Source organism: Cavenderia fasciculata (assembly GCF_000203815.1).
Source record: "Cavenderia fasciculata unplaced genomic scaffold Scf_Dfasci-G-b-205a01.r1-3, whole genome shotgun sequence".
Taxonomy (NCBI): Eukaryota; Evosea; class Eumycetozoa; order Acytosteliales; family Cavenderiaceae; genus Cavenderia; species Cavenderia fasciculata.
In genome coordinates this window covers 510,454-526,990 of record NW_004457737.1, presented here as the reverse complement: position 1 = coordinate 526,990, position 16,537 = coordinate 510,454, and the positions used below count along the sequence as shown (strand labels likewise).

The 16,537-nt window shown below is 33.2% G+C and overlaps 6 protein-coding genes across 6 annotated transcripts; 3 read left to right on the top strand and 3 right to left on the bottom strand.

Annotated features, from left to right (window-relative positions):
- Window positions 1-119: 119 nt before the first annotated feature.
- Window positions 120-1,295, top strand: drpp30 (RNase P protein subunit; the record flags this gene model as incomplete). Its single annotated transcript, XM_004362458.1, has 4 exons — window positions 120-195; window positions 322-380; window positions 472-820; window positions 901-1,295. The coding sequence occupies 4 exons, from the start codon at window positions 120-122 to the stop codon at window positions 1,293-1,295; spliced, it is 879 nt and encodes a 292-aa protein (XP_004362515.1).
- A 195-nt stretch (window positions 1,296-1,490) lies between these two features.
- dcd2A (neutral/alkaline nonlysosomal ceramidase family protein) lies at window positions 1,491-4,385 on the bottom strand (the record flags this gene model as incomplete). The annotated part of the gene is made up of 4 exons (XM_004362457.1): window positions 1,491-3,320; window positions 3,413-3,552; window positions 3,642-3,810; window positions 4,350-4,385. 4 exons carry the CDS (start codon window positions 4,383-4,385, stop codon window positions 1,491-1,493), a joined length of 2,175 nt encoding a protein of 724 aa, XP_004362514.1.
- Window positions 4,386-5,718: 1,333 nt separating this feature from the next.
- DFA_02906 (TBC domain protein) lies at window positions 5,719-7,433 on the top strand (the record flags this gene model as incomplete). The annotated part of the gene is made up of 4 exons (XM_004362456.1): window positions 5,719-5,864; window positions 5,968-6,365; window positions 6,443-6,648; window positions 6,720-7,433. The coding sequence occupies 4 exons, from the start codon at window positions 5,719-5,721 to the stop codon at window positions 7,431-7,433; spliced, it is 1,464 nt and encodes a 487-aa protein (XP_004362513.1).
- A 434-nt stretch (window positions 7,434-7,867) lies between these two features.
- Window positions 7,868-9,093, bottom strand: DFA_02905 (uncharacterized protein; the record flags this gene model as incomplete). Its single annotated transcript, XM_004362455.1, has 3 exons — window positions 7,868-8,787; window positions 8,920-8,967; window positions 8,991-9,093. 3 exons carry the CDS (start codon window positions 9,091-9,093, stop codon window positions 7,868-7,870), a joined length of 1,071 nt encoding a protein of 356 aa, XP_004362512.1.
- Window positions 9,094-9,386: 293 nt separating this feature from the next.
- On the top strand, window positions 9,387-11,490 carry DFA_02904 (IPT/TIG domain-containing protein; the record flags this gene model as incomplete). Its single annotated transcript, XM_004362454.1, has 2 exons — window positions 9,387-9,426; window positions 10,334-11,490. 2 exons carry the CDS (start codon window positions 9,387-9,389, stop codon window positions 11,488-11,490), a joined length of 1,197 nt encoding a protein of 398 aa, XP_004362511.1.
- Window positions 11,491-11,760: 270 nt separating this feature from the next.
- DFA_02903 (uncharacterized protein) lies at window positions 11,761-16,372 on the bottom strand (the record flags this gene model as incomplete). Its single annotated transcript, XM_004362453.1, has 12 exons — window positions 11,761-12,662; window positions 12,752-13,197; window positions 13,346-14,198; window positions 14,289-14,611; window positions 14,688-14,822; window positions 14,887-14,955; window positions 15,032-15,052; window positions 15,189-15,656; window positions 15,734-15,857; window positions 16,034-16,087; window positions 16,116-16,154; window positions 16,273-16,372. The coding sequence occupies 12 exons, from the start codon at window positions 16,370-16,372 to the stop codon at window positions 11,761-11,763; spliced, it is 3,534 nt and encodes a 1,177-aa protein (XP_004362510.1).
- Between the last annotated feature and the right edge of the window lie 165 nt (window positions 16,373-16,537).

The following is a 16,537-nucleotide window of genomic DNA, read 5'->3' as shown; positions in this document are numbered from 1 at the left end:
TGTCAATGTGAACGAATCGAATATTAAAATTAAAAAAATATTCAACATCTTAGATTAATCTTCAGCAAATCATTCTCATATACATATACACTAAATAGATAATCTCCTTAAAGAAAATCATGAGCTTTTGTGATTTAAATGTACCTTTTAAAGATGTGAGAACTACAAGTGATACAATAGATTATCTATCTCAACGTATGTTATAGTAAATAAGTCAAAGTCCTCCCTTAAATGTATTTAATGCTAATGAAAGAACCTTATCATTTGATGACTATGATCATAATTATCATTGATGATCATTCCTTATTGTCTTTTGTATAGTTGGATATGGTGTAGTTGCAATTACTCAAACACTCAGACCAAAAGAAGCAAATGCTGAAGTATATATCATCTATAGATCAAAAGCAATGATCATCATTTCTCTCTAACAATGAAACCTACTCTTTTTCTTCTTTCTCTTTCTATATATAGAATGTATTAGATCAACCAGTATATTCAAAACAATTTACATCATCTGGATGGATGAAACCAAATACAAATAATCATACAATGGAAATATACAAAAGACTTAATATCGTCATTGAAAAGGTTGAAGAGTTAAAAGACTTGGAGAGATCATTTCAAAAAAAGTTTCAACAATATCATTTGATTTCGATTACAACAGCCGATCGTATGGTAATGGAAGCCATCTCTATTCTACCTTGGGTAGATATCATCAATTTTCAAGGCAACGTTAAATCAAGAATTAGAACTGAAGTTTTAAGAAAAGGTTATGATAAAGGAATTCATTATGAAATTAATTATAATGATATTTTTAAAAGTAAGTAAAAGAAAAAGAAATATACACTATTTATTATATTTATTAATTTATTTTCTATTTTCTATTTTCTATTTTTTTAGTGGATGGATCATTTATGGCAAATACAACAGAATTAATTAGAAGTTCAAAAGGGAAAAATGTTATTATTAGTAGTGGATGTGATAAAACTAGATTAATGAGATCACCATATGACATTGAAAATATGGTTTCATTGTTGGGAATGTCAACTGAACATGCAAGATCAGCTCATACCAAACATGCCAAATCAGTCATTCTCAAGGGTCTAACTAGACTAACTCATTTGGGTATTATAGATTCATTCCCTCATTCCAAACTACAAGAATTAGAAAAATGGAAAATGATCAATGACCTAGCAACAAATCCAACTAAAAATAATATTCCAGAAGAAAAAGAAAAAGAAATGGAAAAAGAAAAAGAAAATCAAGAACAAGATGTAGATAAAATGAAAGAATAATAATATTAATAATTATATTTATTTGACTATGTAACAAAATTTATTTATTTATTTATTTTTTTTTGGGGGGATTAATTAATTAAACAAGTTGTTTAATTTACTTCGAAGATTACTAATAATATTATTATTTATCCTAAGGATTTATGTTTGTTTTTTTTGTGATTTTGTATAAATCTTTTTAGTTTTTTTATGGTTTTAAGCAGTAATGGTAAATTCACTTGATTGACCAGAGTATGGAGTTAATTTATCAGAGAATACAGATTCCTTGGCATAACCAGAATGGGTGATACGGTAGGTACCTGGTAGATAGTTGGCTTCGACATTCCACTCGATGGTAAAGAGTGATTGGGCGAGGTCGTGCATGTTCCAGTACATTCTAGTGTCCCAGTCACCATCGACGAGGATGGTGGTCCATGAGCCGTCCGAGTTTTTAAGGTCGACTGTGAGGAAGGTGCTTTCGGTCATGTAGTTGTTACGTGGGTTGCCACCGTAAAAGATGACAGAGACAACTTCACCGATCGAGTAGGACGATTGGACGTCTCTGTAGACGGCACCAAACTTGCTGCCTGGAGCTTCGTCATAGACGACGGGTGGCAACAAAAAGAATGTGTGACCGGTCATGTTACGTGGAGTTGGACCGGCGGGGAACTCGGTCTTGTCAACGATGGATTGGGCCATTTCGACAAAGCCTTGGATATAGGCACCGAGGGTGTGTGGGCCAAAGATGGTGGATGCACCTTCATAACGTTGGACTTCAAACTCTTCGAAAGTGGCAATGTAGCCGGAATAGGTGTTGGCGAGACCGGCGACCAAGACGATTGGGTTTTCAATGCCGGCGGCGATCGTGTCACGGACAGCGTTACGCAGACGACGGCCAGACATGGTGGTGAACTCGCCTGGCACGGCGCAGAGGATGAGGTTGCCAATGGCGACGATTTGGATGGGGATGACATCGGGTGTCCATGGCAATGGCTGGGTCATGCCGACGTCGATGAGGATGGGTTTGGGCGACTGACACTGCTTTTGCTCTTCGGTGGGGACGGCGATGAAACGCGAGATAAAGTTCCAGAATGGGTTGCCGTTGGTGTTGTTGTCACCTTGGGTAAAGTCGAATGCACCCGGTCCGTCAGTGGTACCGGCGGCAAAAGAGTAGCCCATGGCAGCACGACAGGTGGTGGCTGAGGTGTTGCTCGACGAGAATGGGGGGTTGACAGTGACATTGGTCATGGGGAGGTAGGTGTGACGGTACTGGACGGCACCTGTGATGGGGATACTGGCCGTCTCAAACATAGCCGATGCCTTTTCGTATTGGTTGGTACCGATGATTTGAGTCGACTCAAACATGTTCTTTCCGGGACCGTGGGCAATACATCCTTCATTTTTGCCGTTGCAAGTAGAGTCTGGTGCGTCGCATGGTGTGCCGTCTGGACACTTGGCACCCATTGTATTTGGCGACACGTCACCTTCGTTGGACTGGCCAAAGGCGGCAATGAATGGACCCTTGCCTGGCAGGGTCGAGTTACCATTGACCGACTTTTCCCAAATGTACGATGCATAACCCTTGTTGTCTCCACTGATCAAATGGTTGGTGTTGTTCATCGACGTGCAATGCACGGCAAAGAAAGAGAGTGCGGCAAATGGATTACCCGACTGATCCTCGAAACGAATGACAGTGATGTTCTTGTCGACGTCGGCGTCGTACTGTGCACGTTCCGATGCTGGATTGTTGAGATAGGCGGTTGGCGAACGATTGATATTGGTGTTCCACAACTCATCCTGTTGAGCAAACATGTTGGCTGGTTGCACACTATTATGTGCCTGTACAATAGCCTGTACAATACCATTGCAAATAGCATTAAAGTGTTCCTTGTAGAAACCCAACGTCGTAATACCGTACAACGCATACATCGAGTATCCTCCCGGTCCAGAATGTGTATGTGTTCCACTCAACAATACATTATCAGCACTATACATATCTTCTCCAAATTGTGCTTGTAATAATTGAATTACTTCTAATTTTACTGCCTTTGGGAAATTAAAAAAAAAAAAAAGAAATTAAAAAAAAAAGATTAATATTTAATTTTCCATCAATCAAAATCTATCTCTATCAAACATACTTGGAAAATCATGCAAGAATCGGTACTAACATAAACAGCTCTGTTTCCATTGGCATCAATGAATACAAAAGCACGTGCACGTAAACGGAAATGAATTCCACCAGTAACTTGACCTGGCATAGCATAGCCCATCATACCAGCTAGATAGATGTGATTATTCATTATTAATTATTAATAAAAAGACACAATTAATATATGTATATTATATTTGTAGTTTGTATGTACATACTTTCAGCGGCGGGACCTGTGATATCATAGATACCAGTACCAATTTGAAAAGCGGTGGCTGCAGTAACACCTCCATTCTTTGGTTGATGTGTGCCATCAATCTTAATCTTGACAGCAGATGTAATTGCCAAAAAGGCAATGAATATTAAAACTACTATAGATCTCATCATCTATAAAATGAATAGAAGAATATATAGAATAGAATATAGAATAGAATATAGAGAGTAATTTAAGATTAGAGAGTATAAATATATATATAAAAATTGATAGTTGATGAAGATAAAGATGGTTAATTGATGTCAATTACATATGGTCAATAGCAACAACAACAGAGGAAGAGGAACAGCAGAGTAGGTAGCAACCACCAACAGAAACAAGTAAAATTTATTTGATTTGATTTGATTTGAATTGAATTGATTTGGTGCGAGTGTTAGTGGGTTGGTTGGTGTGTGGGTTATGATTGGAAATGTTCGAGTTGTTTTCTCAAAGGTTGTTTGTTGTTGTTCTATCTCTATCTCTTTCTATCTGTTATATTATATGTATGTGTGTGTATTATATATGTTTATATTTACCTTTAAAAAATATAAAATAAAACTAAAAACTACTCTCTGATTACTACCCTTTTAATCTACCCCCTAACCGCAGCAGCAATTTCATTCAATTTAATTTAAAAAACATGCCACTTTCAAAATATCTTCGGATAATGAACCATGTCGGGAAATTCTGTTGCAGCAGACAGTTTCATTCTCTTTTTCATCTACACACATCGGTTCAAAAAGACACTGCATCATACTGTAGTAGACACAAGATATCTTATCTATCTTTTTATGTGGAGAACTCTTGACTTTTAGATAAAATGACGATGGATGTCATCATCCATAGAGTTCGGCGTTTGTTGTTGCTCATCCTCAAAGTAATCGACAGATAAGTTATTAACGAACACAACACACTAAAGTTATTTTAAAATAGCTTGAGAGTTGTTCGCAATCATTAATATCCTAATATTAGATATTTTATTTCCTTCATCTTCTCAACTTTTTCAAACCAATCAAAAATGAGTCAATCAAAAGATCAATCAATACACTGATTCCGTTCCGATTGTTTGTTCCATTGAAAATAATGAATGAATGGTAATACTCATTCCTACCTTACCTTTCTGACCTATACCTATGGTGACATGACATCTATGTCAATCAAATAAACTGTCTGTCGGTTTGTTTGTAAGTGTGGTACTATCGATCGTTTTTGGCATGACACTCTCTGCGATATTATTGGTATGGAGGAAGAAAGAGGGGTGATTACTACTAATATGGTGGTGAATGATGATGGGTTGGGGTAGATAGTGATTTTTTGGTGTTTGGAATTTAGTGACATGCTCAAGACGAATAGAATAAATAAATAAATCAAATAAATCAAATAAATAATTATAATTTTTTATCCATCTTTTCTCTCTCTTCCTCCTCCTCCTCCTGATCATCAACTTGATACATATTACTGCGACGATCAAAATCATCATTTCATTTTCATATCATCATTATTTTTTTAATTAATCAATTTTCCATCAGTCCATATTTTTGTAATAAGGATTGTTTCTTTCAATAATATCATTAGATTAAATCCGTATTACTATTCCATATTACTATACCATATTATTATTATTCTATTGTCAATAGTCATAGATACTAATCAACAGGATTATTAATATTTATTTATTTATTTATCATTCCATCCATTCCCAATTTTTCATTTTAATTTTTTTTTCTTTTCTGTCTCTCCTCCCTCAGAGGTGACTTATTTTTAGTTATTTGCAGTGCGGTTGGCTTGTTTGTTTTGTAGAGACTACTGCTGAATCATCATCATCATCATCATCATAGTAAAAGAGAGTAGATATAAGGTGTATCGTAAACGACAAGACCTAGAGAGAGAGATTTATATAACAGTTAGTAGAGAGAGTAGTTAGTCGAAGTAGCATTTATCAGCAAACAAACAAACAAGATAGTTACATATTATATATATATATATATATATTCATAATCTTCACAAACAGATATTTGTTTCATCTTTACATATTTACATAAATGAGTAACAGCTCACCAAACCTACAGAGTGACACTAATAGTCCTGTAAGAGATAGTTTTTGGAGATTTGGGTCGTCGAGGAAGACTCCCGGTGTTGCCAAGCCAATCAATAATCATCTTCCACATAAATTTGAAAAGTTTAATGGGTATGCAATGCAGTGAAATGAAAGAAACAAAAGAAACTACATTATATCTAATTATTTACATTTCTTTTTATCTTTATTTATTTATAATTCAATTCTATTTTAGAAATTTGATACCAAAATCAAAAAAAGATATAGATAGTAGTGCAATATTTAATCATAATGCATATACAACAACAACACATAAAATAGTAGTAGAGAATGGTGTCATTTCATCATCGACAGAACATACAGATGTGACCATCAGTCATGGCGGCGGTGGTAGTTTAGACAATTTAAATTCACCAGATTATACATCACCAAAGACAAACGGACACGGACACCACCACATGTCAACCAATGTAACATCAGAGAATCATCTTTCACTTTCATCATCATCCACCTCATCTCTATCATCGAGTGGTGGTGATATTTCAATCAATAAGCAGAATGCAATTTATAACGAAAAGGCTTCAAAGTTAAAGAAATTTGAAAAGTTTTTAGGGGAATCAAATGTAGATTTAGGTAAACTATAAATAATATAATAGATAAAATAATCCTATCCTCATATGATAATCTAATATTTTATTTGTTTTTTATAGATATATTAAAAAAAATTGGATGGAGGGGAATTCCAGAGAAAAAAAGATCGATGGCATGGAAAATATTATTAGGTTATCTACCATCAAATGGTGAAAGAAGAGAAGAGATTTTAGAAAGAAAAAGAAAAGAATATCGAGATTGTTTACCCCAATATTATATTTCAGAAGAAAAAAGAACTGATCCAGACAAGAAAACTTTAAAACAAGTAAATATAAATAGGTTAATAATAATTTTTTTGGACATTTATTAATTATTTAATTACTTTTTACTATTTAGATTCAAATGGATGTACCAAGAACAAATCCATCGGTACCATTATTCCAACAACCAATTATACAAGAAATATTAGAAAGAATTTTATATATATGGGCAATTAGACATCCATCAACGGGTTATGTTCAAGGAATCAACGATTTGGCCACTCCATTTATCTATGTGTTTTTATCAGAGTTTGTAGAAAATGTCGAGCAATGTACAGTTAATACGCTCGAATCTAGTGTTTTGGCAATGGTCGAGGCCGACTCTTATTGGTGTCTCACCAAACTACTTGACGGTATTCAAGACCACTACACTTTTGCACAACCGGGTATCCAACGGATGATTGCTCAACTCAGAGGTCTGCTCGAGACTATCAACTCGTCGTTGTGTTGTCACTTGGCAGAGCAGGATTGTCAGTTTATCGAATTTGCATTCCGTTGGATGAATTGTTTTTTGATGCGTGAAATACCATTCCTCTTGGTCATTCGTATGTGGGACACGTACCTATGCGAGCGTGAAGGTTTCTCCATCTTCCACGTCTATGTTTGTGCTGCATTCCTAGTACTGTGGTCTGATGAACTCAAACAAAAGGATTTCCCAGACATTATGATCTTTCTCCAAAAACCACCCACTCAAAATTGGCAGGACCGAGACATTGAAGATCTATTTTCAACTGCCCATCTTTATCGTGAACTTTATCACAATGCTCAAAGTCATTTAAAAAGAAGATAAAAAAACAAAAAAACAAAAAAACAAAAGAGAAAGAGAAAGACAAAATAATATAATAATATAATAATCACACACCACTAATAATATAACAAATTATTATTATTAATTTAAAAATAAATAATAATATTTATTAATCATTTTTTTTAATATATATACAAATCCTACACCAAAAGAGAAAGAAATAAGTTTATGGTAGTTTTTGTTTTTTGATTTGGGTTTGGGTTTGATCTCTGAATTCTAAAGGAGAAGAGAGGGAAAAGCAGGATTGAAAATAACATTTATTAAAAGAAGAATATTCCTTGAGATACATTGTTTGATGTTGATTGATTATTATTTATAGGTGTGTATGTGTTGGAAATCATCATTTGTATGTGTTTTTTTTGGAAAAAATAGATCAATCACTATACTTTTTGATCTATCATATCATTGTCGTTGGTTTAATCTTGTGCGTCATAGTAAAGTGATTCGTCACTCAAAAGAGTTGAGTCTTGGTACTGAGAATTTGCCAAACTACTAGTATTACTAATGCTATCATTTAAAGTTGGTGATGTTATTTGTGTTACTGTTGGTCTAAAAGTGGTAGTAGTAGAGGTTGTTGTTGTACTAGTAGTAGTAGATGATAATGATGTTAATGGTTGAGGTGATGATGATGGTTGGAATTGATTACTATTGTTATTAATATTATTATTATCGATTGTTGTTTTATTCTTGTTTTCAAGACCAAAAACCAAAGAATCTACAACAGAATCGGTAATGCCTAGTTCAGATGAAGGTGGTTGCGCCATATATACAGATTCGGTAAAGTTCATATATCGTGGATAGAATTTATCCTGTGAACTATTATTAAAGTTTCTACTACCACTACCATTACCACTACCATTACTACTATTTAAATTGGTCAAGTTTCTATTAACTGGTGATTGTTGTTGAGGTTGAGTTTGTTGAGGTTGTTGCCAAGTTGTTATTGGTTGCGTTGAAGTAGTGGATGTAGTAGAAGTCTCAATAATGGTTGGTAATGTTGATGTTGATGACGATTCTCTCTGTTGTTGTTGGTAATTTTCTTGATAATTGGTATCAAATGTAACATCTTCATTTTGATCATCTTCTACCTCTGGAAAAGGTTGATACGATTGGTTATGGTCATTGTTATTGTCTTGATGATAATCATTGTATTGTTGTGAAGAGGTATAGTTTTCATAATAACTTTGTTGTTGTTGATGGTATTGTTGTTGTTGCTGTTGTTGATTATGACTACTTGAATTATTACTACTGTATAGATCAGAGTTTCTATAATTTGTTTGTTCCAATAAGATTGGTGCTGGAGGTTGATATGTATTTGTTACATGAGGGTTTAATACTACAAAGAAAAGAAAGAATTCAAAAAAACAATAGAATGTTAGTTTCATTCATTTATTCATTCACACCCACTTTTTGAAAAAAAGAGAGAGAGTGGTGGTTTTGGTAGTATATTTGCAGCACCGTCTTTTACTTTCTTCTTTACAGTCTGCAAATGCAAGCATTTCTACTACTACTCCTACTATTTCTATTTTTACTACATACTATTCGGACTATGATATTCTTCATATTCTTCATCATATATAAATGGATCGTATGGAGTATGTGACTTTCTCTGATCACAACATGAACTAAAAACATTACCCATTGTTATGTATGTTTTGTCTATTTATAAATAAAGATGATATATAATATAATGTCTTTGTTGGTGTCTATCTATCTAAGTCTATAATGATTCTTTCTAATATGAGGAAAATTACAAGTTGTTTGTGATATAAGAGAGGATATGATACAAATATAATAATAATAATCTATGTAAATTGCTATTAAAGGAGAAAAGAGTAGTGTATATAATAATGTATAAAGTATAAATAAAGGTGTTGTTATTGCTACTAGTGTCGTTGTTTTTGAATGTATCTAAGATGAATTAAAGGATATAGTATGAGGATGTTGATTGGTTCTGTCTATGTCTCGAACTTAAGTAAATAATGAAATAAATTAATAAATGAATGAAAATGAGTTGCACGAAAAAATAAAAATTATTCACCTACTTTGCAGCTTTTCCCTCTAAAAACCCAAATTTGTGGGATAGAGTAGAAGAAGAGTATCCAACTTTTTTATCAACTTGGGTGTAGGGGGGGTGAGTCATGGTCACAGTACTACCTACTAGTTCGTATTCTATAGTTGTTTTGGTATTCATTCGAGGATACATAATTCGAATATCGTGTACTGATACACTATCACTATTTTATTCGAAAGAGTAGTTGAAAGAATCATATCTATTGTCCAAATCAAAGTTTTCCATTTTTAGCAAAAATCTAATCCCATTTTTTCAATGAACTAGTTAAATTCTACTTACACTCCTATTCAAACTTCTTTGATTTTTGATCAAATTAATATTAGATATATTTTTAAAAAGAATAATAAAAATTTTAATAATAATAATATTATATATTATATTTTATATTATAATAATTTAAATGATCGAAATTTTTTTTTAACAAACATAAAGGTGTAATTTTTTGTGTATTATTATCTTCATCATCTTACAAGACAATGACAAATGTATATTCAAGAGATTACTATAAATGAAGAGCAAAGAAAAAGGCAATGAACAACAACAGTCACCTTCTCGCGCACTTCGATAGCATATGACATGTCACCGAACCAACCTCCACTACTCCCTCCTACTCAACATACACATATCTATGGTTATTCTTTCGTTTGTCGAGGAATGATAGATATGATGTAAAGTTTGACAGTAAGTGATGGATAGATAGATAGGAACAACCTGTACACTGTTAAAAAAGCATTTAAAAAGATAGAGATAGAGATAATAGATAATTATTATTATTTCTTCACAATGTCACGGTTAATAGTAATAGTAGTGGTAGTTGGTTTAATGCTTTTATTGTTTAATATTGATATTATTCAATGTCGTCAATATGATGATGATGATGGTGATGATACTATAGTACCAGTTACATCAAATGTGGTAGAATGTCCAAATAATTGTTCAGGACATGGAATATGTAATCCAACATTTGGTAGTTGTCAATGTGATAGTGGTTATGATCACTTGCTGGATTGTTCATCATTCTTCTTTGTTGACTCACCAAACATTTATCACGATAAATTAGCAACAACAACAACAAATCAAAATGATTCTTTAGAAGATCCACCTGTGGATTGTTCAATCCAACAAGTTAGACCTCATCGACTATACAATACAACGGTTTTGGATGATTTAACATCGACTTTAACAACCAATGAATCAGTGGCTGGTATTGCCGTCAACTTTACAATGGCAATTCAACAAATTCGAGAGATTTATCGAGACGAATCAATCCTTCAAACCGTGTCGATGGATAATATAGCTTGGACACTACTGAATCAAACATCAACAGACATTGGTGAACAATCAGTCTATATTGGAACGATAAAGAATAATCAACATACCAAACTACAATTGAAAATCGATCGATTCATTGACACTCAAATGATTGTATTTGCAGATGAAGATATGCAAGCACCAAGAAAATCAATTAAATATACTGTTAAAATAATTGATTGGGTATGGGCGTCACCAATCAGTAAGCTTCAAGTGATATTCCATTCTCGATCAGATTCGGTTGAATTTGATGAATGTGGTAATATGAAAGTTAGAATAGAAGTACCACCTTATGATCAAATTAACTGGGTTCAAGTTCAAGTTGGTCGATCCGTTTTCATCACTAGAATAGCTAGTCGGATGATTATCGACAATGTCACCATCACTCCATCAACAGTCACTATTATTCCAAATGATGATCCACTCTTTTCTCAACAAATCAATCATCAACAATTCAACCTTTTAACAGCATTCAATATCCCACCGTTCAAACAATCAATTGAACTCGATCCAATATTCAACGGAGTCTTACTTGGTGATGAATATATCCTTCCAGAATGTGAACCTAAAGAACCATCATCATCATCATATTCATGCAATGATGTGAAGTTGATTCATCATCATATCATTCGTCATTTGAAACATGGAAGATAATTGCTATTGTAGTATGTGGATCATTTGTACTACTATCTATTATTGTGTTGGTGGTTGTATTAAAGAGAAGAAGAAGAGGCACCAAACAAGCAGTCAAGTTAAATACTGTCCCAATTTATGTTGGTAACAAGACCAAAAATATTGACAAATTTTAAACTAATTAATTAATCATTTCATCAGTCCATTCAACAAAATAAATAAAATAATCAACTGCGACATTAACTTGTGATATTTTTTTATTTTTTTTTTGATTGGTGTCTCAATTCCTGTTTAAGAATCGACTTCCATGTTCATTCTCTTTAATCTTCTCGAAATATGTTCATTATGCTTTCGAATCTTCATTGCCTTTTTGTATCCCATTACAGCAGCGATAATAATAGCCACGAGTGTTACACCACCAACAACAACACCAACAATGATTTTCCACGTGTCTGATTGACTCTCACTGCATTCGCTCTTGTCGATGAGTAATGGTGTGAAATCAGGATCGAGAACACATTCATGACATTGCGGTAAGCCAACACCAATCATTGCAATCGATTGTTCTCCACCATTCAATTGTGTTAATGATATGAGTTGTGTTTGTGAATAGGTTGGTCTACCATCTGACAGTGCAAAATCAATAAATCTACCATTGAATTGTACGTCATCTTTTATCACTCTGAGGTATTGTAATGATGATAACGAGTCATATGCAAAAGGATCCACCTCTTTTTCATCATCACAACCGTATTCAATAGATTGATTATTAACAATAATTGTTCTAAATACAACTCTGAGTGTTGCCAAATTGGATGAATATTGCCAGTTGGTGATATTGACTGCCAATTTAATTGAATTGGGATTGATGTGAAGTGTTTGATCACCGAATTGAATATCTCTTGATTGTGTTGAAAATGAGATCGTTGATGATACCAATACTGATTGGAATGAGGAGGGTGGAGAGGAAGAGGAATTTGTAGTTGTATTTAATTGATAGTTGACAATGGTTATGATATTATTGCTTGATACATTTACATTCCATGAATAATTTGAAATAAATAATTCTTTCAATACCACTGCATCCAAATCCAATTCTTGAATTGATACAATTTCAAATTGGAAATCAATTCCATCAATATCAAATGATACTGTTGGGTCCGTTGTATTTGGTTTAATGGTTGTATTGATAACTATACAGGAGTTAAAAATAAATTAATTAGTATTAATATTTTAAATAATTAATATTTAATCAATAATTAAATAATTAATCGATACATACACTTTGTAAAACAATTATCAACAGGATTATAATTAGATTCACATTGACATATTCCATTTTCATCACAATAACCATGTCCATAACAATTGAATGTATCTTTTTCACACTGTTGTTTAGGTGTTAGGGATGGCCCTCCTGATGTTGTTGATGCTGTGGCGGTGGTGGTTGTTGTTGTAGTAGTAGTTCCACCTCCATTGTTGGGAAGAGGACGTAATACCAATATATTTCTTGCAGTTGTATTTAAAGTGTCTACTTGAAGTTGTACAGATGACAATCCAAAAGTTGGTGATTGATCAAGAGTACAATTAATTTTGAATTGTGATTTAGCAGCAACTGTGCATTGTAAAGTATTATTAATCTTGATTATTGGATTTACTTGTCCAAATGGTCCAAAATCACCTTCCAAAGTTACAATCTTTGTATTTGTTGAATCATAACTTCCTGAACTAATAATTGGATATGCTAATGTGTATATATTTAAATTAATAAATAAATATTTGTTTTTTTTACATTTAAATGTTTATATTTATATTTAGATTAAATGTATATTATTATTTAAATAATTAGAAATCTACTCTTATAATTTTAATTTACATACGTTTTGAACAATTATTATAAAATGCATTACTTGTACAAATACAAACACCTTGAATTGCATCACATTGACCATTACCTGAACAATTTTTGGTTGTTAATTGACATAGCTCCATACCCGTAATGATGTAAGTGGTAGAGAACCCTCCATCGACCAACACTAACAACTCTACTTGTTTGTCATATATGGGTGCACCAGCTTGACATACAATGGTTGTTGAATTGATCGATTGTATTGCACATTGAGCAATCTCGACTGTTCCTTCCATAAACGATACAGATGGTGTTGAAAAGGTAAGTCCATAATTACCAGTCAATGTTATAAGCGATCCTTGTAGAGCTGGAACGGGTGTCACCTTGTTTACAATGGGATACTCCATTTCAAAATTAAATGTGGCACTGGCAGAGTAATGTCCATTTGAAATCGTAACAGTACGAACACCTCTCTCGAGTGGAGGGCAATTGGCAGCTGTATCATTTGGTCCCACTGCACAAGTTATACTACCATCGATGGTTAGTGTGTGATCAAAATAGGGATTGTACTTGATCATTTCAACATTTACAACCACCAATGGTGGCAGTGGTTGGTATGAAACCTGACCAATGGTAATACCACCTTCGATGATTGATAGTTGTACTTGTGGTGCACTCGAAAAGCTTGCCAAAACGACAGTGAATGGAGACAAGGTATTGGAAACGGGGTTATCAAAAGTTAATTTAAGCTTGGAGTTGGCAACCACTTTATCTACTTGGCACTGACCATTCTGGTAATAGTTACCCCATCCTATTTTAAATCCTGTGATTTCAACAATACTATTATTGGTTACAATCATTGTAGAATTATCAATATAATCTAATGTTGTTGATTGATAATAAACAAATAATTATATTAATACCTAAATGGTAAAAAAGATCTTTAAATAAATGTATTATGGGTACATACAATCATTACAAGTAAATCCACCTGGAATATTAAGATTGGTTTGCATAATTCCAGGACTATTAATATAGCACCAGAAGCAGTCTGGTATGTCTTGAACATTAGTGTTTATAATATTCATCTCGTGTTTGCAATAGTCTGTTGTGATTGGACCAGTAAATGTTGGATTGTTTTGTAAATCAAAGATATCCAATCCATTATTATTTGCAAATATACCGTCGGGTATTGCTGATCCTGTTAATTGGTTGTATCCCAAAATTAAAATTTTCAATGTAGATGGAACAACTGCGTTGGGAACGGCAGTTATTTGATTTTGTCGTAAATTTCTAATTAGAAATAAAATAGATTAATGGTTTAATTATATTTGACAAAATTGAATATTGGGATCCCTTTTAAACATACAATTCTCTTAGTTTGGGAGGATAAACAGTGAAAGGAAAACTAGTGTATTGCATGTACTCTAACACAGCTGTTTCTAAATTTACATAGGTTGGACCAACAGGTGGTGTAATAGATGATTGTGGACCGGAAACACCACTAATATAAATAAAAAAAAATATTAATTAAAAAGGTTCATCATGTTGAATGCTGGGACACATGCATATAGCTAACTACTTCAGGATGTGATACTGTTAGGTGACATTGAGAACCACCACTACCAGTACATTGTCTAATAAAGAAGAAAATAGTTAATATAAATATTTATGTAAATAATTATCAATTGACCTGCATGTTTTTAAACATACACTGCAGAGAGGATATCCGTCCTTGAGATATCATAATTAATGGTGACTTGAGATCCTACCATCATGTAGATTAAATCACTTTAAAATAACGACGATATTGTTGGTTAGTAAGTCTATAGAGAGGAATAAATGATCAATGAATAAATGTGTTACTTACAAGCTTTCTAAAGAAGGAAATGATTTAGAGGTAATATTAAACAAATGAGAAGCAGGGTCAAGTTTTGAATAAATTATTGTATAGTAATTAAGTCTTGGGAAATACAATGTGTCATCGACAGTGACTGAAGTTAACAGACCGACACCCGCTGAATCGAATGTGAAATGTTGCAAATAAGCAGAGTTGTTTAAAAAGTTTTTGGGGATAGTCGTCACAAGAGAACACTTGCAGGTGAACACTTGAAGAGATGGAAAGTCTGTAAAGTCTGCTGGCAGACTATTGATCGATGTGTCACCCAAATCCATGGTTGTGGTGGTCTTTAGTGATTTGATACGATCCATAATATTGAGTGTTGGATCTGCAACATCGTCAGCTTTTAATATCAATGTATTGAGCTGTGGCAAATACAAGGATAATAAATTGGTATCTGGTGCTCCAACATCTGTAAAAGTAGAATGGTCAATATCACTAAACACAAAAAAAGAAATAAAAGATTAGTACTAATAACCAACAGGTGTGTGTTGAACTGTAGGTAGATATCTTACATATTTAAAATATGTTTGAAGCCATCAGGATAATCAAAACAAATGAATATCGATCCACATATAGATGCTTGTTGTTGAGGTATTGTTAAACCATATTGTCTAATGATCCATACTGCTGATTCAACTATATTATATTATATTATTATTATATTATAATATACATAAATACAATCAAATAAGTTTCATGATCATCAGAGGGCGTGCGTTTGATGCACAATTAAACAAAAAATATTTTCTTTTTTTTTTTTTTTCCAACACACATGTCTTTACAATCATTCTCTTTCCTCTTTGTGTACATACATTCTAGGGTTGGAAGTTGTAATTGTGATACTGCAGGTTTACATTGAAACAACACTACAAAGATAAGTAGATATAATAATACATTCATTATTATAATAATGTCTGTCAGCTGTTAACTTTACTTAAAAAAACAAAGAAGAAAAGTTCAAAGAACCTTAGTGTGTGGATGCGATGTTAACAATCCGTATTGTATCTCTAGCTCGTTAAAAGAATGAATGAACTTTGGGTGCCAACCAAACAGACATATATTGACACTCCTTCAAGGCTGATCATCCAAAAATCGGTTGATAAACCCAATGCGTCGTCGGTAACGAGTATAAGATTTTTACTTAAAACCATAAATATCTAGGTGGAATCGAGGGTGATGAACGATGGGTTTCCCGACGATGACACCTTATTTTGTGACGATCCATGTGTAAAACCTAGTGAGGATTGTGTTATAGAACTTTGATATTTTTAAAATCTTGATTTCATTCGACTCAAAACAAAGTTGACGAAGGGACT